The sequence below is a fragment of the Cyanistes caeruleus genome, chromosome 16 (assembly GCF_971803275.1).
Source record: "Cyanistes caeruleus chromosome 16, bCyaCae1.hap1.1, whole genome shotgun sequence".
In the NCBI taxonomy this organism is placed as follows: domain Eukaryota; kingdom Metazoa; phylum Chordata; class Aves; order Passeriformes; family Paridae; genus Cyanistes; species Cyanistes caeruleus.
This window is the reverse complement of record NC_141716.1, coordinates 5,002,258-5,026,867: the sequence shown is the minus strand read 5'-3', so window position 1 is coordinate 5,026,867 and position 24,610 is coordinate 5,002,258. Positions and strand designations below refer to the sequence as shown.

General features: G+C 45.8%; 1 protein-coding gene across 1 annotated transcript; it reads left to right on the top strand.

Moving 5' to 3' along the window:
• Positions 1-1,066: 1,066 nt before the first annotated feature.
• Positions 1,067-4,582, top strand: RPS21 (ribosomal protein S21). The gene is given in 7 exon segments (XM_086852789.1): positions 1,067-1,142; positions 1,729-1,816; positions 2,428-2,491; positions 3,522-3,593; positions 4,294-4,324; positions 4,327-4,349; positions 4,525-4,582. Coding segments are annotated over 6 exon segments (279 nt in total). The 5' UTR covers positions 1,067-1,142; positions 1,729-1,766; the 3' UTR covers positions 4,564-4,582.
• Positions 4,583-24,610: the final 20,028 nt, after the last annotated feature.

Genomic DNA, 24,610 nt, shown 5'->3' with positions numbered 1-24,610 from the left:
CTATCAGTACCTTGTCTGTTCACAAACTCAGCTCGGGACCCAAAGCCTGACCCAGACCTGCTGGTTTACGTTTGCACAGCCAAACTCCTCTTGCTCTGAAGAGAAACAGGTTTACACCGAGGAGGGGTCTGGTGCTTTGTGAAGGTGCTGCTGGGGTGGTTCAGCACGGAGAACTCTCTTGAGAAGAGCCTGTACACTTTCCTGTAAACAAAAACCCTTCAAGTTTTGTCATATTCCATTATTTAAAAGTCTGAGTTGTAGCCTGTTCTGGGTTTTGTTTGTTTGGTTGGTTGTTTTTATTCTTCTGTGAAATTTAAGATGCTGTGAAATAAAACCCGTTTTGGTACACAGTTTGTAACCGAATGTCTCATTTTGGAATAACAGAATGGATGGTGTTGGAGGGGCCTCTGGAGATTATCCTGTCTGACCCTGCTGCTAAGGCAGGTCACCTGGAGCAGGTGACACAGGAATGTGTCCAGCTGGGTTTGAAATGTCTCCACAGATGGAAACTCCTCCGTGTCCCTGGGCAGCTGTTCCAGTGCTCTGCCACCTTTAATGGAAAATTATTCCTCAAGTTCAGGTGGGGTTTTTGTGCACCACTAAAAATGAGTCTGGCAACATTTCTGCCACCCCTTGGAGATATTTGTATGGATTGAGGAGATCTCCTCTCAGTCTTCTCCAGAATAAACAGGCCCACTCCTCCAGTCTCTCCTCCTGAGATGCTCCAGCCCCCTCATCACGGCCGGGCCTCCCCCGGCCCCCTCCAGCCGCTCGGAATGGTCTCGGGGTGTCTGCGAGGGTTCCGGGCTGCTCTGCTCACGGAACCGCTGAGGCGTTCAGGATGGAAGGGACCTCGGGAGATCCTCCAGTCCAGCCCGCCTGCAGCAGGTGCCGCGGGCCGGTCCAGGTACGTTTGGCATGTCACCTGAGAGGCCCGCTCAGGGGTGCACCCCGTAAGGAGGGGAGGGACGCTCCCTCAGCCGCACACCCGGCCCGGCCCGGCCTGGCGGGGAGCGCTGCGGGGCGGCCGCCGCCATGGCCCAGCCCGTGACGTCACGAGGCGGTGCAGGAAGCGCTCGCGGGGCTGTGACGTAATTCCGTGTCCGCTCCTGTCCCTTCCTTTCCGCCCGGCCGCGCGCGAGGTGGGAGCCATGGCGGCGTGGCCGGGAGCGGTGGGAGCCGTGGGAGCGGGGCCGGGAGCGGTGGGAGCCATGGCGGCGGGGCCGGGAGCGGTGGGAGCCATGGCGGCGGGGCCGGGAGCGGTGGGAGCGGGGCCGGCGGGAGCCATGGGAGCTGTGGCGTGGCCGGTGGGAGCCGTGGCGGGGCCGGTGGCAGTGGCGGGGGTGATGGCGGCCGAGCCCCAGGAGCGATGCTGAGGCCAGGGACGGTTCGGCTGCAGGGCGCAGCCCGCGGGCCCGGCCGGGCTCCGGCATCCCCTCACGGCGCGGGCAGTTCTGGTCGCTGTGGCCGACAAGAGCCGATGGAGGGGCTGCGGCTGTGTCAGGGACGGTGAGGGTGGATATTGGGAAAAGGTTTTTCCCCCAGAGGGTGCTGGCACTGCACAGGCTCCCCGGGGAACGGGCACGGCCCGGAGGCTGCCAGAGCTCCGGGAGCGTTTGGACAGGGATGCCCAGGGTGGGGTTGTTGGGTGCCCGCGCAGGGCCAGCACTGAGACTCGGTGATCCCTGTGAGACCCTTCCAACTCGTCATATTCCATGGTTCTTTCAGGTGTTTCTGCTTAGTGCCTCTGCAGGGACCAGAAGGAGATGCAGAACGACGCCGGGGAGTTCGTGGACCTTTATGTCCCTCGGAAATGGTGAGCAGGGACCAAGGAGCCAGGGCTGGAGTGGCTCCTGAGGCCTGTGCAAAGGGGTGAACTTTGTATCATCAAATATCTGGGGTGGGGGAAGGCAGTTTTCTGTCAGTTTAAAAAGTCACTAAGAATAAGCCACTTGTATGAATTTTATTAGATTAAATGAAATATGTTTTACAACCTGTGATTCCTGAGCATTTCCAACCTGTCTTTGACAGCTGTGGTGGCTCTCGGAAAAAAAGGCATAGAAACTAATTTTATCAATTACCTTGATGACTGTATTTTTGCATTTTAGAATAGAAAATAACATTCTGTGTGTTTTGAAGTCCTGTGCTGCCCTGTACACTGTATGAAGGTGAACTGGGCACATAGAAACCAAAGTGAAGGGGTAACTGGCTAATTTGTGATGCTACTGAGTGAAAATTTCCTTTGAATTTGCTTAAAACTGCACTTTAATCTTCTAAGTAATGAAAGCTTAAACTGGTACTGTCTAAATTTCTTGTAAATTTCTTGTGCAGTTTTAATTTGCCTGTAGAATTGGATCTAGTAGCTTTTTTTTGTACTTGTCACTGCCTGTTTCCTTTTGTTTAAATCTATCCTGTTTTATTCCTTAGCTCTGCTAGCAACCGAATCATTGGTGCTAAGGATCATGCTTCCATTCAGATAAACATTTCTGAGGTAAGTTTATTAACAGAATACATGATGAGAGAGCTAAACCTTTAAACTTTAGATAAAAGTTACAGAATTAAACAGCTTTTGATGTATCTTCAGTAATTCAATAAAGAATGTCACAACAGACTGTGACTCCTGCAGGTTCCCAGTTAATACATGTGGGTTCTGATAAATTTAAGCTCTTTGTAGCATGGTTTGGGATTTTTTCCCCAATTGTTTATTAAATTCAGCTTTTAGGAATTTTGTGGACACAATATTCCTGTAGCTTATGAGCTACAGAGCTTGGTTTGGTTCTTGAATGGAAGACCACATTCCCATATCTCTTAAAAAATATGAGTTATCTCACAAAAAAACCCAAAACCCAGCTTTAAAAAACCACCCTGATTCTGATTTCCTGTAGTTGTTAAGGCAAATACTTTTCTTGTCACCATGTTTCATTCCTTCAGTGATTCCTATTCCTTGTTTTCAAAGGATCAGCAATTAACAGAACATGGAAATGAACCCATCTGGTATTACAGGATTCACTGCACTGTTTAATTTCATGTTTTATATTGTTTAGCCTTTTTCCTGTTAAATATCTCAGCAGCTTGAGAAAGCGAGACAATTTTATGTCTCAGCTTGGACATTTTCCTGCCCATGTAACAAGTCTGTCCCCTTTCCTCTTCAGTTCAATTTTCCATGATAGGACCTTAGTTAAAAGAAACAATAAAAAGAGAAATGGTGGGAAAATCTAGTTTACACAGAGCTTTTCCCTTTGTTCAGAGCTCAAATACTTTTTTTCTTTTAGCTACCATGTCTTGTCAGTCTGTGTGATCCACTAAATTTTATGGCTGCACTACGTAGCTACAAATTTGCTGTGCAGAGATCATCGTAGTTGACTTTCTTACTCCAGTGTTTACCTTGAGGTGTTGTGGTTCATTTTCTCAACACAGCAAATATTTTTCTGCAGTTTTAACTTTGGGTGCTTGGCAAGTGCAATGTGAGAGTGTAAAATTTGTAAGGATCTGTGTGTGCAGCAGCTTTGCTGTGATTGCAGGTGGACAAGGTGACAGGCAGAGTGAATGGCCAGTTCAAGACTTACGCCATCTGCGGCCCCATCCGGAGAATGGTGAGCGCCTTCCTGACCTGCAGAACTACTGTGCTGCTGCTTCTGCTCATTAGTAATTAATTAGGTGTGGATTTGGCCCTGAAAACACTGGAAAGTGTGTTTTGGGGATAATGAAGGCAGAGTGAAGATGTGAACAACTTCACAGAATCACAGAAGGGTTTGGTTTGGAGGGACCTTAAAGATCATTCCACCCCTTTCATGGGCAGGGACACCTTCCACTGTCCCAGGCTGCTTCAAACCCGGTCCATCCTAGCCTTGAATACTTCCAGGGATGGGGCAGCCACAGCTTCAATGGGCAACGTGTGCCAGGACCTTGGATTAACTTGGAATAATCAATTTCTTATGGAGATGTTTCTTGGGTTTTAAGTTAAGGACACAAGTGATTTTCTTTCTTTTAAGAATGTGTACCAAGGTACTAATCCTGGCTTTTATCTGTTGTTTATAATTACTGGAAATGATACTACCTTGACTTAGAAATGGTGTGAGGAGTTCATCACAAGTCCATTTTTCCATAAATACATGTTGCTCATGCAAATGCATATTTTTATGCAGTTAAATCAATTTCTTACCCTTAAGGATGACAAAAAATTAACAGTTTATTTGGAAAACACTAATCTGCACTAACTGCTGCAGCTGCCTCTCTTCCACATGTGTCAGCAATTATTTGGACACTTGACAATATTCTTTTCTCTTTTTACAGGGTGAATCAGATGACTCCATTTTGCGTCTGGCGAAAAACGATGGAATTGTTTCCAAGTACGTATGTTTATCCTCTAACTCTTGCAGGGGGAACTTGCATTCCCAAATCCAGCTTTTAGGATGAAAATCTGTATGTTGTATTTATAGGATGATTACACAGTTGGTCAAAGATATTTACTTGAGCTGTTGAAGCAAACTCATTTGTAAGAATGTTTGTTTTGTTTTCTTCTAGGAACTTTTAACTGAAGAAACTCCAGCGTGGAACATGTGAAATAAACAGTTCAAAACTATATTGTGCTGTGTCTTTTGTTGAAGTCATAAACACATGTAGGTTTATTCTAGTTAGTCTTAAAAGACTTGGAAATGTGTCTTAAAAATACACAGATTCTGATTGTGAATTCTTAAAATCAGCTTGTAAAACAATGCCAGAGTTGGAAGTCAAGGATTTCCACTTTATTCTTGGCTTCACTGTCATTGTTCTTTTCCAGATTTAATAAGTTTTGCATCTGTAATGGAACACTTGCAATGTAGCAGTCTAACTGAGCTTGATGCTTTTTCACTGGAAAAACTAAGAGGGTTCTTGTTAGGATACAAGAATGTGTCCGTCCTTTCTCCAGCTGCTGCTTTTGTGTTGGTAGATTTTGTTGGCACACAGCGGGTTTATTTGTCACTTTGCAATTATAATTTAAATAATTAATGTCATATATGGGATTGGGTTTAAAATAAAGTAATAGGGTATGACTCATATGGAAAATTCCCCCTGTCAGCTGCATTTTACCACTTCCATAATACCCACAACTACACAGGCACTGTCCTGGTGTCCTGATCTGTACCTTCTCAGGCATTACTCAGAGGTTATCCAGATTACACATCCCTGCTTGTGGTCATCTCTGGGCTAACATTTGCAGTTGTCCATTCTCAAATCTCTGCACAGGCCCTCCCAAAACTCTTCCAAGTGACAGAGGCTGTTTGGTGATGCTTTCCTGTTTATGCTGCAAGCTGTCACCATTGAGAGGGGCTTAGCATGTGCTTTATTTCTGATTTGTTTGCAAGTTACTGGGGTGCGTGTCTGTGTGGGAAACAAGGCTCAGGCTCCTCTCAGGACAGCCTGGATCAAGGATGATGTTGCCTCTGGACTGAGGAGAATGGCTGAACTACCCAAGTGTGGTATCTTTCTCCTTACCTACATTTTCCTTCTCAGATATGACCAAGTGCAGCATTTTTTTGTTTGGAAGGTGCTGGTTTGGCACCATGGATTCCTACTGAATATTAGCAGAGCAAATCAGGCCATGCTAAAGTGTAGTCACTGTGTGGTGTGGGTTGGGGTTTTTTTTATCATTTTAGTAAGCTTTTGTTGCAAATCATAAATTAGGAATTGGAGTGTAAGCTACTGTATAGCTACAATGAAGTCCATAACTAAACCTCTATTCCAGGAGCAGTTGTAGCAGAGAAATCAGAACTCAGCAGAGCCATAACCTGAAACATCTTTGTCTGCACCGTCTTCCCATTGATAACACTTGAATTTACTATTCTATTAATTAAAAAAAAAAAAAAAATACTCTGGGCTGATAGAACTTTTAAAAGATGAAGTCCTGGGTGTTGCAAGCTTTGGCTAAAAGCTGGCTAAAAAGGCCAAAATAATTGGTTCATGTTGAATTCATGTTGAACTTAATACACAACACACATGAGAGAAACCTTTTAAATATTAGAACAAGGTGGGGAAGTCAATCCATACTTTATTTTTGAACTATTTTCTTCTGACCTCTAAGTTAACCATGAAAGATGCATAAAAAAATGGGGAGGAGGCATGAAAATGTTGTGATTCTCCTAGAAATAATTCATTTTTCCAGGAGGTAAATCTCTGAAAACATTTTCTGGAAAGAAAAATACAGTCTTCAAACCAGAGAGATTTCAGCTTGGCTTATGTCCAATCCTTATTCCTTTCCTTTGTAAGAGGAGGTAAGTTTTAATTGGACTTGATACTTTTTTTCTGGCATATCTTAAATTAGCTGCTTCTGCCTTGGCATCAGGATAGAACTTTAAATAAAACCCTTAACTGTTTGCTGCTGATAAATGCCTGGTTTACCAAAGAGTTTAAATATTGTTGACTCGTTCCTAATCCCCTGAGACTATGTTCATCCATGTGGATTTCAGCGGAATTCCTCCATAAGGCACAGTGTACTGACAGCTTAAAAGTTCAAGACGAAATTGAGGTCTCTCAGATGTCTTTTTAAGCAGTACAACCCCATTAGTACACAGCTGACCCAAATTCTCACTTCTGGTTTGAGTATTTAAGGATTATGTTGTAATTTAAAATGTACTGTGCTTTGTAACACTGATTGTTGCCATTTGGTTTTCGGAATTTAAAAAAAAAATTGAAACAAATTATTCTCTCATTAATTTCTTGTCAAAATATGAAATGTTAATGGTGCCATATCCTGAAACAATTCAGTTGGGAATGGATTAGTGCTGTGCTAAAGGCTTCCTGAAGTTCACACCATCATCACCAGCAAGACTGCATGTGAGTCCTAGCAAAATTTCTGCAGAATCCTATCAAGGGAGAACATGTGTCCCTTTAAAAATCCACTTTCAGTTGCATTTTCTAGTATTGTGATGTAAAATGTTCTTTGTTTTCCTGGAACAGGAATAGTTCAGATGTTTGAGGGCCATGAAAGGGAATGAACTGTACTCGTACTGTACAAGATGGACAGAGTTGCCCTTACATGGTTACATTGCACCAAGTCGTGAAATTCTTTGCTGTTACTTACGAGGACTTGGCAGTGGCATCCTAAAGACATCTGATTTAACTGGGGCTATTTTAGTGTCTTTGGCCAAAATTCTGCTGCTCAGACAAGAGCCTGAAACTCCTGAAAACACCTGGGAGCTTGGTAGGAGCTTGTAGATGTCTCCTAATACTGATTTTTCTTTCTAAGCCTTGACATTCTAATGAAGTTCACTGAAAGCTGTTTCAGTGTGTCTCAGTGTGAGCCTGCTGTGATCAGAGCCCGGGTTAGGAGGTCACTGCTGCTCCTGTCGCCGTGGGCAGAGTTCACAGCTCTGAGAACATCAGCCCTGCTCCAGGTGCCAAGCAGGCACAGCCCTGCCAGACCTGGGAGGGGACGAGAGGCAAAAGCGCTCCCCTGGCACTGCTCATGGTTCTCTGCACCGAGACTGAGACTCAGGGGAGGGGTAAAAAAGGCTGAGTCTCCTTCTCCTCCGTGTGTGTTTTGAGTTTTTGGAGCAGAGCTGTCTCTCCAGTGCTCCCTACAGAAGGGAACCTGGGACAGCTCTGTGGGATATAATTTATTTTCCCAAAGCACATGCTGTTGTTGGAGGCTGCTGAAAGCCTACCTAGAGGACTGAGATAATCTAGTTCCACTAGATTTGGCAGCAGTTCTGTTTTCCAGTTGGATGTTATGGAGAGCTGTCTATTCCCAGCTCCTGTTTTGTTTAATTGCTGTCACTCTGAGTAAATCACAGAGATAAATATACCTCTGCTGCAAATATTACTTTAAGCAGGTTAAGGGCTGTTTGGATTTTAGTTAATTTATTTATGGCTGTTTGTGTGGAGGCATCCCTAGGGAGGCAGCTTCCCTGTACGTATGTTGGACTAATCAACCATGGAAAAAAACCAAAGAAAACTAATTAGGCATTTTTTATCCTGCTAGGAAACACACTATTGTTTAATATCAGACAGGAGTTCTGCTTGGCTAAACCCTCAACAGGAACTGCAGGTACTGAGATTTTAAGAATTAAGAACAATTGATAAGGTCAATGTAGGATTAATTTTTTTTAATAAAGTATGATGAGAAAGGTATTATTTTAACATAATTTTCAGATAGCTGATAATGAGTAAAACTACTGTGACCAGGCTGAACTAAGTGTATTTTGCAATGTACACACCTGAGTGTGTTAACAAATGAGCAAACTTAAGAAATTTGTTAACAAATCCTCTTCCATGGCTTATTTCTACAGGACTGGGCCCATGGAGAAGAGCAGGTATGTGCCTGTTCTGCTGAGGGCTCGGGCCCCTTTGGCTGTTGTTTGCAGTCCTGGGCTGACCATGGCCAGCTGCCAGTGCCCACCCAGCTGCTCCCTTCTCCCCCTCCACAACAGGGCAGAAAACAGGGTGGAAAAGCACATGGGTGACAGCAGGGAAGCCACTTACCAATTACCATCATGAGCAAAACAGGAAAATCTATTTATTGCTTCTTAAAACAGACCTGGATTGATAGCACCAGGATTAGGCTGCAGACCGTGGGAGCCCCAGAGCTGTACATACATTATCTGTTAATTCAGGTGCTCTTCCAAGAGGGTGGAGAACAATCCTCGTGCAGGGAGCCAGGGTTTGTGGGGCATTGGCTGGGGGTTCCTGCAGGAAAGGAAGTGACAGTCACACTTGCATTTTGGGGAGCCAGTTGTAAGCTGTGTGCTGGGACACAACACATCCATCAAAAGTAAGGTGCTGTTTATCTGACTCTAAATAATCTTTTTGCTGTTTCACAGGGCACCAGAGCCCAGAAAAGCACCTTCATCCATCCATCCATCCATCCATCCATCCATCCATCCATCCATCCATCCATCATCCATCCATCCCAAAATACAATGCACTGCTGAAGTCACTCAGACTTTTCCCTCTCATAACCTGCAGTGCCTGTCAGATAAGTCAGACTGAGCAAAAATGCTAAAATACTGCATGTTTTATTTCACAGAACAGTGTTTTCATAAAGTGTTTAGCACAACTCTGCGCGGGTTGCTCATCGAGCTGGGAAATGTGATATTTCATGCTCCAGGCAAAATGTTTCAAATGTCTGAGGCTGAACAAAAATAGCACTTCAAAATAAATTGGGTAGTACACAGGGGAGGTGGCAGAGATCATTACTTGCTGCTTGTCCCAGCTTCATTCAGTTATTTCCCCTACAAGGGCTGGAAAGGCTGGGGATTTAAGTCTCCCTTTGACCAGTTTGAGGCTAAAAGAAAGGGATTTACACGCCTGATTTCTGTTGAGGCCAACGGAGCCATGCTCGCAGCAAACTCCCTCTGCATTCCTGGGAAAATGGGGTCATTTGTGCTGGATCACTCAGCCAAGCGTGGATGTGTGACAGTGCAGCCCCCAAGCCAGCTGTGCTGAGAAAATAACCTTAAAAAGTTGGTGCTGCAGCTAAGTCCAGTGTCTGCTGATCTGGGGTCACTTTTGTCCCTGTCTTGTGTCTGCTCTCAAGTGCCCCTTATCCCAGTCTCCAGCACATGAGCTGGGAACCTCAAACTTGGAAGAGTTTCCAGGCAGGCTGACCAAAATCTGAGGGTCTAAGACCACCTGTACCCAAAAATAAGTAAATAAAAGGAAGCTAATCCCAGACTGATTAAAACAAGGACTACAAAGGCAGGTGTTGGAGGCAGCTTTCAGGCTGCAGTGTGCATTACCTGAGAGGGAGCTCACTGTGCACAGAGCTCACGTACCTGGGAAGCCAGCACATGGTGACACAGCCTGCATCCTCCTGCAGATTAACAGAGCCAAATCTGGGGCTTTGGATTGCATAGGGAATGAACATCTTGGAGTCTTCCTGGAGAGTGATACAAGTGTGACCACAGCAGGCATAAACCCCTTTCAGGTTAAAGGGAGGCAATTTTTTAAATTTTTTCTGATCTTCTCCCAAATGCTGAACTTATCTAGGAAACAGGAGGCTTTGCAGGTGTGGACAGGTGGCAGTGTACCTGCCTGCCACACTGTGGCCAGTGCTCACTTCTGATCTTGGCTGGATGGTTGGTAACAGATCTGCTTTGGTCTTAAGGCCCCAGGTGCTGATCTTTTGTTTCCCAAAATGTATTATTTGTCACCTATCTCTGTGGTTTTGCTTTTCAAGCTTGTTTGAGACTGTCCTGACAGAAAGGTTAATCCTTGCCTCAGTAAAAACAGTGCTGACTCACTGCTGCAAGTCATAATTCCCTGAAAACTTTGAATATCCAGGAAAGTCTCATACACATATCACAGCTTTCCATATGGTTACGTAAAAACCTCAAACTATATAATTTCATCAGACACCTTTGTGGCTCATGCCTGCTCTGTTACTCAGCCTTCACTGCTCTCAGTGCCTTTAAAAAGAAACAGAAAAAAAAAAAAAAGCTCTGTTTGCTTCTGCAGAGCAGGGAATTGTTCCTGGTGTGCTTCCCATTAAGTGTGCATCCCAGACATTCCATAAAACTACTGCACTGGCACCAAGGCTCAGGAGACTCGTTTCTGCTTCCAGCAGTGACATTTGTTTTGAGCAAGACCTGTCAGCTGCTGCATCCTATACCAGAATTTACCCATCTCTCAAATGAATGTGATTTTTAAAAGTAGGAAGCTTTAAATCAATGTAAGGAGTGCTCAGGAAATGCAGTATGAGGTGGCATAGTTCTCTAAATAGCTTCTACAAGGAGGATAAACTTTAAAGATCTGCAGTGAACTCAGTAGAGCTGAGCCAGAGGCAGGTATGCTAATTTACTGGTGTAACCCCTGCTTTTATCCTCTATCCAGCAGAGGAATTTTACACCACCAATTTTCTGGACATGCAAATAAAATAGTGTCATTTTTGTCTTTTTGAATCAAGGAACATTTATGGGGGTAGGACCCTTAGAGTGTTCTTTCTTCCTTTAGGGAGTGGGTAATGAGGGGGAGGGCCATCTCAAAGCTGACTGCTGGGAAGAATCAACTCTGATTTACAATGCTCTGCAGCTTGAGATAATGCCTCTGTTATCTGGAGACTCTGAAATGCAAAATGCAGTGCTCATGGGGAGCCTGCTCTCACTCACCCCTTGCTGGTATCAGTAGCTGGCACCCAGGAGTGCAAATCCCACCAAGGACTGGTCACTGTAAACCCAGCCCAAGGCACAAAGCTGGAGCTGCCAGGTCTGCTCCTACTGCTCTGACCCAGCCTAAAGACTTCCTGCATCTCTAAGGTCAGTGCAGCCTTAATGCAAATTTACAGGATAACATTAGCCTTAGATTCCCATCTTCATCAATTTGCAAGGGACACTCTCCAGAAGTGCTCAGAGCTGGGAACAGAACAAACCAAGAGAAATTGCAGCAAAGGGGGTGGGGTCTGATTCCAGCCCCAGATAACAGTTCTTATCAGAAAAGCTCATAAATCCACCCAATTTAAACAGTGTCAGCAGCATCCCCTGCTGCTTTGTGTGACCCCTCAAGGGATCTACAGCTTCTTGTTCCGATCAGCAATTTCCATTCTATCCTTCAGGTTCCCAGAAGCCACTACTTCCTGGAAAACATTTGTGGGAGTGCTAATTCTGAATATCTGTGTGACCTCAGAAGGAGCAGAACATGTTGCTGTTCTAATAAAAAGCCCAAATTACTCTTTGGCTGTCACTTGTGATTCAGGCAACAAATATTGGCAAAACCAACATGCCAGAAGCAGGGAACTTATTTAAGTATTTATGTTTAAGGGTTGGAGCTTCAAGTGTCTGGTGGAATAAGAAATCTTCATTAAGACAACATCAGTGTCTCTCCTGGGAACCGTAAATAGACACCTGATAGCCCTTTCTGAAGCACAAGCACATGGATAACACCACCTCCTCTGGTCACTGTCACCCCTCTGGTGTCATCACTGCCACTGCAGATGAAGATTATTTGAGGAGAAGGACACAAGACCACACCATGGTCTTGTCTCTTAGTTCTGGTTTTACCTCAAGCTTAGTTTGGTGGTTTTTTAGGTATTACATCCTAATACAAACAAGGCAGAAAATATACATTTACTGTCTGGAAAAAAATCACACAGCCTCTTCATGGAAAGGTGTTTCATGGAAAGGATTTGGTGTTAAAGAATGATGTAGATGTGAGAAATTCAGCATCTTGTCAAAGAGTTGGTCTCAAGTCAAATATCAAGCTGACATTCATGTGCTTCGAGAGATTTCTCAACAACTAAAAAAATATTTGTATTGTGATCAGCCACCCCTTTTAGGGATGTGCTGCAGCAATTATGAGAAGTGAGAGGGAGTCGTGCCCTTGCTATTATTCTAGCAACTCTATTAGGGGAAAATCTGTGGATTTATTTCAGCCACATTTTGTCTCTTCCAGCAAACATTCTGGTAGTTTCCAATAGACCAAAATGAGCATAAGGGGATTTTTTTCTCCAGTGTTGTTACTTTTGAATGACCTTGTGGAACAATGACCAGATGATGAAGTGACCATATAAAATACTCTTTTAGGAAAACACCATGTCATACACTGCTGGGACAAATTGTCCAGAGCAGGATGCTGGGAACAACTTTGATGCTTTAAAGGAACCTATAAAACAAAACTCTGGAGTTATGCCAGGAGAGAGAGAGTATGGAATGGGGAAGGATTGGAAGAAGAATTGTTTCTACTGCCATGGGAAAAAAAATCTGCATCTTGGCCAGCTTCACAAGAGTGTAACAGCCCCTTCCTGACTTGTGTGGTGAGGAAACCTGGGTCACAAAAGCTGTGCCCTTCTATTTATCAGGTAACTTCTAAATATGCTGTTTGTGCCCAAGCAGAAGGGTTGTTGTGTGCTGTAACAGCTCTGGCTCCAGGTGTGACACAGTGCAAAGTGGGATTCCCAAAGAGCAGCCCTGGGAAGCAGCATTTAGGGGAAGAAATTCATAAAATGAGAAAAAAAAGCCACATTTTTTTTTTCTTTACTCCTGTAAAAAACAATGGAGTATAAGAACAGATGCACATGTTTGGTGGTTAGTGAAAGGTGAATACAGCAACAAGCTTTTCTTACCATCCTGAAAGGAGCTGCTCAGGTGAATGCTGAGCCCACGATCCTGTGTGTCCTCCTGCAGTTTTGGAATGTGCTGCACAAGGTGCAGGAGATGCTCCACAGCTGTGTGCAACCCTCTCCTGGCCAGGCAGGGAGGGCAGATGGACCCAAAGAGAACACAAGAGGTGAGCTGTGAGGAGAGACAGAGTGGCTTGGTAGTTACATAAAGAGCAGAGAACCATGGAACCGGAGTTGATGCCACCAGAGCAGGAGATACCTGAGCATCTGGAGTGGGTCTGCTTGTAAGGAGGGATAAAGCAGGATACTGCAGCAGCAATGGGCACATTTGGGAGCAGGGGGAGAGGAAGGAGTCAACATCTGGCAAGACTGAGGTGCTCATGACTTGGGGGGAATTTCAAGGAAAGCCATAAGAGATGTGGAGGGAGGCACTGCTGCCTGCTGGAAGAGATAGGGAAGGGCCAGGTTTTGTGTATTTATGTGCTCTGTGGGGCCCAGACACTGAGATCACTGTCAAGCACTGCACTGCCACGTGTTCTTTGTAACTGTGTGGGCAGCTGGATGTGTCCTTCTGAACCAGCAGCACCGTGCTCATCTGCCCTGTCTGGCACTGGTTAATCCTGAAAAGAAGCAGTACTTCCCTGACTGCTCCTTAGAAATGACCTGAGCAGCAGCAGCGTAATCACTTGCACTGAACACATGGCTGGAATCCTTTTGATAGAGTCCAAGCCATGGGACAGCTTCCTAGGAACGGCCTGAGGGGCAGAGCTGACCGTCTGACTCCCATTGTAATGACATTTCACAACAGTTTTATTTGTTCCGCTTTAATTGAACATCTGGGTTCCTAACGGGGAGATTCCCAAGGCTGGCATCAGAGTCGGGAAGGAAAAGGAGTAATTTTGGAGTCCTTCCTTAATCCCAGCTCCTTTGTTAGAAGTGTTGGTGTTATTTAATTGACTGTTAAATCCCAGTCACATGAGCACCCTCGAGTGTAATCTCCTGTGATAAATTGCCCAGTACTCGTGTCAGAGGCACATTCTGGTCTCCAGCCGGTGCAAGACTCCGTGTCCTGTGATTACAGCTGACTTTTGCATAGGCAACGAGGGAGGAATGGGTTTTATTTCAGTTTAAATTGATTCACAAAGACAGTCGAGTCCAGATTTGGATAAAGACACTGTTCTCTGACCTGCTTGAGGTCGTTGTAGATGCAGTTATTTTTTCTGTGCTTTTCAGCAAAGGTTTACAGGGTCCAGGTCTTATCAGAAGGCAGCAGACAGGCCTTGGGGGGGAAAAAGCAGACAATTGCACAAGGACTCATCTCACAGGTGGGACAGAAGGGAGGAAAAGGGCTCAGTTAGGGTGAGGGGGGAGATAGCTATCTGTCGGAAGCAGCCTGCACACAGTAAGATCTCTAGCATCAACAGAGAGAATTTGAAGGTGGAAATGGAAACTAGATACTAAGAAGGAACTAAGCAGATAAGAGGAGGATGGCAAGGAAAATCTGTAAGATATCAAGAAAACCTTTTTTGTCCTACAGTCCTCTAATATTTCCCCATTTGATTCTGCTCATTCTCCCTCATTAGAGATTTCACCCTACATCTTGTGGTTGAGACCAACCAGAGGCAGAGAGCCAGGCCAGAGGCAGAGCAAGGTGCTGGCATCCCTGAGGGACACAGAGGCTTGCATGGAGTGTGCAGGGGACAATCAGTGACTTCTGAGATGCTCCTGACCCCACCAGCACTGCTTTCCCCAAACCTTGTGAATTAGGAAGGTGGCAGCATCTGTGAGCTGCCCAGAAAGGTCTCTGCTCTCAAACCTCCATGCTTGGATTCATTGTCAGAATTCATTGTCTCTCAGACGCAGATTTTCACCCCTTTTTCAAGCCACTTACATTCACACCCAGCTGAGAGGGCAGGTTTAGCTTTGCTCAGCCAGTTCCACTTAGAGATTCCTCACCTGATGCTTCATTAATTCCCAGGACAGCAGCAAAGCAGCACAGGGCTCCTGCCTGCCCTTGGGAAGGTGGTGGTGTGCAGCAGCAGCCTGGAAGTTTCCTGGGAGCAGAGCAAGGATGTGCAGCAGGAGGAGCAGCCTGCAGCATGGACTGGTGATGGTAGGACAGGTCTGGCTGCATCTGGGTGCAGAAGCTTCTGGCAGAGGTCTGGGGGGACTGGTCCTGCTGTCAGGCATCTGTCTCCCTCCTGGAACACAAGGATGTGCTGTGGCCAGCCCATGGTGGTATTTTGCTGTACTTTTGAGGCTGTGGCACAGAGGGAGATGGCAGTGTGCTGTGGTGTGCTCAGGGGACAGCCTGGCTGAGCCCTGTCCCAGCACACGCTGCTCCTCCTCTGGCCTGGCCCTGCTGGTCACAGCCTGTTCCCTCAGCCCTCTGCAGACACATCACAGCCCATCTCATTCTATCCAAATGCCATTTCCCCCCTCCCCAGCCCTGAATCATCACCAGTGACATCAGTGCCCATGTGTCAGGACCAAAGAAATGCCTGATAATATCCTGGTTTTTCTCCTCAGCTTTTCCCAGCTCCCTTCCAATCCAGAATCATTTGTGCTTCCCTATGACCCCAAAGGCACCACAAAACAAATGTATCAACATGAATGTAAGCACTTTAATCAGTAAAATGCAAGATTAAAAAAATATATATAATAATAATAACAATACCCTGCAGGGAGAGTAAGAAAAGAAGAGCAAATAGAAAGAAATGCTCTGTATGTTCTGGCTGGGAGCCAAAGGCCCTCTGGGCCAGGTTTGGATAAAATAGGGATTAATTTCTGGTGTGAGAAACCGCTAGAGTGAATCTGTAGCAAACAAAGGCCAATTCACAAAGGGACATAGGCCAGGGCTGGAGGAGGAGAGGGCAGCCTGCCAGTTCTGCCAGCTCCCGTGATTTTATCATGTCTTGCAGTATCAGATGTTTTACTGCTAGCTTCCTTTTCCTCTTGCATTTTTTAAAAAAACTGCATTTCTTCTCATGAAATCTGTAGGGGAAAACTTAGATACACTCCAGTCCAGAAAGAAAAATGAAGATAATAAACACTAAAGTTCATTAACTTAATGGAAATTAAATTGAGATTTTTTAAACAAGACTAAAGGAGAGGAGGATTTTTTTTTTAAAATGTTTGGGCAGGGCAGTGTGAAATGCTTTCTTGGACCATGAACAACTGTTTACATTTGAAAAGAAATGCTGTGTCAGCAGTGCTAGTGGGCTCATCGCTCAGTGACAGCATTATCTCCCTGGAGAGCTTCCAGTGCCAGAGGAGTGTGAGATCCCCCAGATCTCACAGGGCTCAGCTCTGCCCTCTTCCACACCACCAAAAGCTCTGCTCTGCACATCCCGGGGCTCAGGGAGGTGACAGAAAGCCAGCTATGGTAACAGGGTACTACAAACCTACCAAAGGAACTCTCTCCAGAGTGGGAATCCTGCCCAGTTCTTAAAAGTCCACTCTTTCCCTTGGGAGCACAGCAAAGAGCTTGTACCCAGAACAGTGGCATTTCCATCTCATCCCACAGGAGGGGTGGTACAGACAGGAATGAGTCGTGATCCCGTTATTTCTCAGATTCTTCCCAACAAACGGCGCAGGGAGAATGGCTCGTCCTGAAAATCCAAAGCTTTGCTATTAGCTGCACACTGTGCTTAATACCCTCAATAATTAAGCAGTTGGCTGGGAGAATATACTTCTTTTTCTCCCTAATTGCTCAGATGCAGGCAGTTTGTTTGGGATTCTGCTCTCAAATAATTCAGCATTTTCTGCAGCTACAGAAACCCACACGCATTACGTGCAGTGGTGACGTTTTAGAGTCGCTCTCAAGAAGGCTGCTGGGGATACAGGATTGCTTCCCCAGGGGTCATCCCTGTATTTTCCCATGGTATTATCTGATTTTTGAGGCCAGTTGTGGATGCAGGAATTCTGCCCACGCACATTTCTTCTGGCTGCTGTAGGTCCTAGGATGACAGTGGGTCGGCCACACAGGGCAGCCTGTGCTCAGTTGCCAGCCCACACCAACATTACCTCAGTCCTCATTTCTGAGTTTGAAAACACCGTTCTGGGAGTGTACACAACCCTGGTGTCACCATGCCCACTTTGGCTTCACCTCAGGCCACCATGGCTTGGGCTTTCCCCTTAAGATTTGTGATTGAACACAAGCAGTGTGGGGAGCATTTGTGGAGTGCTTTGGGCTGCTTGGAGGTGCAGTCCCAAAGGAGGAACTTGTAGAAACTGTTGCTTGAGTTGCTGTACTTTAGCAGGTAAAATAATAAAGTTTTCAAGAAGATATTGAGCTAAGAAGCTGTCATGGCTGAAAAGAGGCTGATGGCATTTACATCAAACCCCACTCTGTCAATGAAGGATTTATGCCTCACCCCAAGAGAAGTGAGGCCATATATACAGTGGGAAGGCAAGGGGTGAAAACTGAAGTTTTCAAGACTGCAAGCTAAAAATTTGGAAAATCCAAATTGCTCCATCCCCTCTGAGCTGGAGGGATGCTGCCAGGCACATGTGGATACAGGATTATATACACCCAAGGCACCAGTGACAACCAGTCTTGGAGCATTGGGGACTTGCATTTCCCTCCAACACAAGAGCACTGGGAGTGACTGGTGGGCCAGTAGCCCTCTCCCAGTTTTCTGGTGCCATGCCCAGGTGTCCCTTGCTGGGGAAGGGAGCCAGAGCCACAGTGTGCTTGGCCATGTGCCACCACTTCCAGCGTGCCCTGGCACTGTGGGGAGGGTCTCTCTGTGGGCACAGCCCTGCTCCGTGCCCAGAGGCAGATGCAGGTTTTCCACTGTGCTGCACAGGCTCAATGGCACTAATGGAAGGGACACAAGGAGAGTTTGACCCTCGTTAGTGTCATAATTTCAAGTGATGCCCACCCCTTCCCTGAAGAGTCTTCTACACCCACAGGGCTCTGACAAAGAGGGCTGTGTTCCTGCTGGGGATGATTAACTAAATCCTGTGCTGGATGTACCAGGCTGACTGAGGAGCTGAGGACCCTGTTTGCAGAGATAAAGGACAAGAAACTGCACTGGCACAGGCAGTGCCTCTGCAGGAGTGGGTTTGGAGAGGAGAGAGAGGCTGGGTCCTGTTTTCATCTTGTTTGTAGCTGTGGCACTTACAGTACATGAAATTTGAAAAATCCCTTTGTTTGGCCGCCCTCAGGCTTCCCACATGGAAAAAGGGTGTGTGGGGATGGGAGTGCACAGGCTGTGAACACAGTGTGCTCTCTGACCGAGGCACTGGGGAGGGAAGGAGAAGTCATTCCCCACTTAATGGGAATTGTTTGGTTACCACCATCATGCAGGAGAGGCTCTGCAGGTCGCCCATCAGAGAACTCCCCCAGGGTTTTAAACCTATTCTCTTCCCTGCCTCCACCACAGTGTTCCACACTGTTTAGACACAGACATGCTCAGACACCACATTTTTCCTGCTGTTTCCACTTGCCTCTTCTTCTGAACCAAGACCACATATATCAAAATATTACAAGGGGTGGGTGCTTGCAAGGTGAAGAGGTGCAGAGAAGTCCCCAAGACTTCACATGTTAATTCATTTCAGCATCATCTATTCCCTCTGCTCACCACCTAACACTGTTTTTATTGCTCATAAATTTTCAAATGGAGCAAAGAACTTTGGGCAGCTCAATATGACTGCAAATGCTTTTGGAGATTGACAGGAACAACACTTAAATTGTCACATTCCAGCATAAGCATACTTTTCACTTCAGATATTGGGATAAAAGTGATATATTATGATGATTTTCCAGGTTTAGTTTCACCTACAGCATCTTGCATGGCAGCAGCTATCAGAAATGAATGATGCCAGAACCAGACAGAGCCTGTGCTCTTAATTGTAGGGGCCATTTGTGCTGTGCTGATGACAGACAGTGACTGCCTGTGTGCTCTGACTTCACCTGCTCATGTGTTTCCAGTTTTGCTGCAGTGTTGAGAATGGAGGCAACTGGGAATATCCTTTTTGTACCATCTGTGGTGTGTTTTTTCCCCCCAATTGTTCTGAAAGATCAGCTTGTACTCAGACAAGTGTGATGTCTTTGAGCTGAATGGAGAGATGCCTGCTTCAGGAACTGATCCAGGGGACAGAAGTCAGAAATTAATATTAGAGTCCACCTCATCCTGGTATGGCTGTGTCTCAGAGCAGAGCTCCTTCCAAGCAAATTCACTCAGCAGAGGAGCAGGTGTGGAGGCAAATGTGATACAGGAGCCTTTATTGCCCAAATATGAGCCCTGTGCATGTAGAGGCAGCTCAGCACATCCTAGTGTGGTGTTCATTAGCACACAGGGCACCACTTTTAATGGGTTTATATTGAGGTAAATATATACAGCATGGGCTAGGGAAGCCAGTGGGATGGGGCCAAGAGGGGGATCTACACTAGATGCTTTCTGAAAGTGATATTAGGACAGTCTATTTTGCTTTGTTTGATTTCTGTTTGCAAATATTTTCGTGTCTACGTCTGCACACGGTGAGTTTCTTTTGTAATGAATCTTCACCTGTTTGCTAATTGCTGCAAAGCAAAGCCCTGCTGCATTTAGCCTCTGGTTTCCTATGAACACCTTCACTTCTAGATATTACTTTGATAATCCAAACAAAACCAACTTGACAGCTCTGACTGATTGTCCCCATTCATAAAACTGCATCTTAATACCTAATCCTCCTCACCACTGCCAGCCAGGCAGTTCCATTGTTAAAAAGATTAAACTATTATCCCATGCAAACACCAATCTCTAATTTTTAAATGTCAGGCTGGAGTCTTCCAATGGTAGAAAATGCCAGGACATGTACATGTACATAATACAGGACGCTGTATTCCCTGGAGTTTCATGGCCAATATGTTTAAAACTCATGAAATATAAGCTACTGCCTCATTCATTATTTCTGTAGGTGAATTAGTGTCCCCTCCCCCAGTCTAGTCTCAGCTGCTTTGTAACTCAGAAATGAAAGTGAAGCATCTTTTGTTTTGCTTTTAGAATGCTTTTGTGGTGGTTTTATTTTTTTGTTTGGTTGTTGGTATTTTTTTTAATTCTGCTTGAGTCACAGGCTAAAATTATAGTTGATTTTGGACTATTTACAGCACAAAGATTTTAATAGCAGGCACTCACTGAACACTCAAAGAACAGTCCCCAGACTTGGACAAGTTAAACTCTTTGCTACTGGGCCTTGTGCTAATACCAACTTTTTCCCATGGATTGGTATCAGACATGATGTAAGTGAGGTGCATTTTGAGTCAGATTCTCGCTCTCTCAGAAGAGCAGACTGCTTGGCTGGCTCAGGCACCTTCCTGAAAACTCATTTTTACCACACTGGGTCTTGGAGCACTTCAGGTTTTATCAAATCTGCTCTGAAAGCTGTGATAAAACCCCAACATAAGTTCTAAATTAACCCTCTTTGGCTTAGGGAAATCTAATGTAGAACAGATTTAAGTAGCTTGAGCTACAATCAGAGAGCCCCATGAGGTTGTGTTTGGCCAGCTAAACACTTGCTAAAGAATGACTCATTTAATCTTTGTCATCATGGGAGATGGTGCATGGAAAACCACACAAAAGGATGTATGGAACAGTAAAGCTTTGTCCAGGCAGTGGGCACTGCTGTGAGCCCTGACCAGGAGCACAGGGTGACTGCAGATGCCTGTTGGTGTGTGTGAGCAGAGGCAGCAGCAGCCTGAGCTGTGGGGTGGTACATGGGGGCTTGGGGTGGTTCATGGGGTGGTTCATGGGGCCCTGGGGTGATTCATGGGGTGGTTCATGGGGTCCTGGGGTGGTTCATGGGGTGGTTCATGGGGTCCTGAGGTGGTACATGGGGTTGTGGGGTGGTTCATGGGGCCCTGGGGTGGTTCATGGGGTGGTACATGGGGTCCTGAGGTGGTACATGGGGTTGTGGGGTGGTTCATGGGGCCCTGGGGTGGTTCATGGGGTCATCACTCATTCCTGTCACTTGCTGGAACTGCTGAGCTGTTGCATGTAAGACCTGGGAAGTCAGCAGGGTCTAGAGACAGTGATTAAACAAAGTCATGGGGCCTAAGGAAATGCCCTGCTTAGCTGAGATTTACGAGCCATGGTCGGATATGTCACTTGAAACTGCCAAAACACAGGGGGATGGGCACTGCTCCTCCTGGATGTGCTGGAGAGCTGCAGGCTGTCCTTTCCCATCCGTCTGTGTCCCTGCTGCAACACAGCTGAGTGATGCCTGCAGCTTCAGGTGCTAGGCTTTCCTTGGTGTTTCTTGCTTTGGATTTTTCTATAGGTAAAAAGAATTCTGTAGTCTTGTTTATTTCACAGCTTCAATTTTTTTTAAAATATAGTGTTTTTCTATGTGGACTTGGCTTTTTCTGTATATTTTTTACTGAGATGGGGAACTGAGGCTTTGTGGTTGGGGCTGTGCAGATCCCTGGGTTTGATCCATAGCTGCTCGGGGAGCCTCCTGCTGCCAGAATTCCTCTTCCCTGTCAGAGGAAAGGACTCTGAAGTGAAACTCTCAGGTTTTCATAAGCAGCATCTCTCTGTTTTGCCTGAAGTACAAATGGGACTGGAGTTAATGGCTTGTGCTTCTGTGATGTCTGCTCCCACCTGCTCTGGAAGTGAAGGGTAATCACCAGCTCCTTTTCAGAGCTAAAAAGAGCCAGTATCCAAACTGAGAAGAAGATAAAGCAGATTTGCACAGATTATAGTGCTCTGAGTAAGCAGGAGTGACCTGTGGGATGAGGGTCTGTCCTCTCTCTCCTATTTCTCCCAGAGCAAGGTGCAAGAAGTGCCAGGTCACCAGTGGCTGCTGTCCCCTTTGCCACAGCTGCCTTGTGCCAGGAGGTGACTGGGACAACAACCAGCCGTGAATTATGGAAATCCCTGGAATGCTGACTTGTCTTCATCTCAAGGGGGGGCGGATCTTCTGGTACATTTTGTCTTGAAAACATTTTCTTAGTGGGGGGAAAAATCAGAGCTGCAGGGGCTAGAAACGGCAGGGCAAGCAGGGAGATGATTTCAGAGGAGAAAAATGCTCCTGAAGCTCTCTGCTCCTCCCAGGCAAAGAAGCTGCCAGCCTTCATGTGGCATGTCATTCATCAAGCTGTCACCCCGGGCTCCATGGGCTCAGCCAGGAGGGAGCGTGGGGCACACCTGTAACCTTTGCCTCCGGAGCTGTCTGGGGCTGTCCCCAAGGCCTGGAAATGCAACAGGGGGCTGTGGGGGAGCTGGAGAGGGGCTGTGGCTGCTCACACCTGCAGGGCTGGGAGTGGGGAGTGTGTGGAGGGTGCCCTGGACCCTCAGCTCCCTGCTGTAGGGGTGTGCTGTAGCCTAGGGACACTTCTCCCCTTACAGGGAGCAGCAGCACAGCTCCCCTCTGCCCTGGGAGCCCTGACACTGCACCCCAAACCCACAGAAGATCCTTCTTCTGGAGGCATCCCTGGTGCTGGATTTGCTCATGCTGAGCTGTTTCAGAAGATTTCTGGTGACCTTTGTGGGATGCAGAGCACCTCCCAGACCTACAGGCAGGCATCTCCTTCCAAAATACTGGGGCTTGGATTATATTTTGAAGTAAATCTTCCTCTCCCCATCAACTGCAGATATTCAGATTTTCTATTTAATGCTGGTTTCCAGGTGTTCTAGCAGCTTAGTCTCATGGTTTACCTTAGAGCAAAGCACAAAAGAAGAGGCTCGTGCCCGTTCCTGGCTGTGCACAGGCAGGAAAGCTGCAATCCCACCCCTCTGGAGTGACTGAAGGTGGGCTGGGCAGGCTTTGTGCCTGCTGAGGGTATGAGCTGCAAGATGCCCCCAGAAACAACAGCTAGGCAGGAGATAAAAAACACACCTGGCAGGAGAAATGAGTGGGTGCCAGCTTCCTTTGAAGTAAACACTCGAGTATCTGTATAGAGGGAGTGAGCTTTAAATTAGGGTAAAGCACTTACTTAAAGGACTTACTATCAGGCCAGTAAGTCACACTCTTCATGGTTATTGTATAATTTATATAGCACTTCAAAGGTATCAGGGCTCTCTGCAAGAACATACAGGGGGAAATCCACTCCTCAGAATGTCTGCACTATGACCTTACAAGCATTAAATCCCTGACTCTCTCTTTTTGCTGTAACCTGGAGCCCCCTTCTCTTCCAAAAAGTCTCCTGAGGTCCCTTTTGCTTCCCTTCATCAGCTGCTTTATTCTCATTACATGTGAGTTTATGGATTAAAGCAGACACTGTTCTCCCTGTTATTTAGGAGCATGTTGCTGTGCATCAAGGAATCAATTTCATTTCTTAGCCACTGAATATTAACAGATATTTTATTTTTTAAAAAAATTCTTGCTCCTCTTCTTGTTGGTGTTTGTTTTCTTTGAATTTATTTTTCTTTTTTTCTTTTAACCTCTCAGCTTCACGGGAAGTGGAATCTGGGTGGTTCAAGTATTTCTGGTATCAGGGCTGTAGTGTTTGCTGAAGATCAAAGGAACCTTTTCAAACATCATTGTTACCATTAAGAGGTGGCAGCCGCATTTTAAGTAACCTTTTCATCCGAGGCCTGGGTGATTGAGACACACCAAATCCAGCTGAGGGGGCTGGATTTCAGTTCTTTTCTGGTCAATTTGGGCAGCCCGGTTCTCTTATGGCCGAGCTCTGGCCGCAGCGAGCCCCCAAGGGATGATCTGACCTTTAGTATGAATTTAGATCTGCACTGTGACTTCTCTAAACTATGACTGCCAGAGGTCCTGGGGTCACAGCTCTCCATCGTCAGAGCATTTCCAGCTCCCAGCACACTCCCAGTGTGGGAGAAGAGATGCGATTATTGATGCTGATTTAAAAAAAAAAAAATTAAAAAAAAAAAAAAAAAAAAGCTGGATGTGAGCTGGATGTAAAAAATTACAATCTGCTTGTTTTAATGCTGCGTATTAGAGATGCTTCTGACAAAATATATATGGCACCACCTAAATTTCTGGTGTAGGACAACAGATTAGCTCTGAACATGTGCCAGATGGTGTTTCTGCCACCTTATAAATGGTTAAAGTAGAAGAGCTGCTCTCTTTGCTTAGATAAACAGGGTCTCTGTGTGAATAGCTTGCAACCCCCAGTCATAATCCCTCTCTGATCTCTGGTTATAAAAATGATAGATGGAATGTAAACTCCATAAAGATTGGTAATCACCAAAAGAGTAGAAAAAATATTGGGAAGAGTTGTAAGGTTTTTTCTGCATTCCTGAGGAATTCTGCAGGGATTCCTTTTCCTTGGTGGGGCTTGTGCTATTCCCCAGCTCATCTCCTTTCAAACTTGCTGTCTGGAGATGTTCATGGAGGATTTTCAAGTATTTCTAAAGAAGTCTGGCATGGATTCACCGTAACCTCGTGTAAATGACTGCTGCTCAGCCCTGTTTCTGCAGTTGTGAAGCAGGGCAACAGGATGTATGTACTTGTCAAAGAATTTGTGACTTTACTGCTGGCTCAGGTCGTGCTGTGGTGTTCTCAGGGAAGGAGTTTGACTCCAAAGCATCGTTGCTCTCTGGCAGAAAAGTAACTCTCTGTCATGCTATACATTTCAGAATATTCATGTGGAATCCTTTTTTCCCAATCTTTTGAACACCAGGC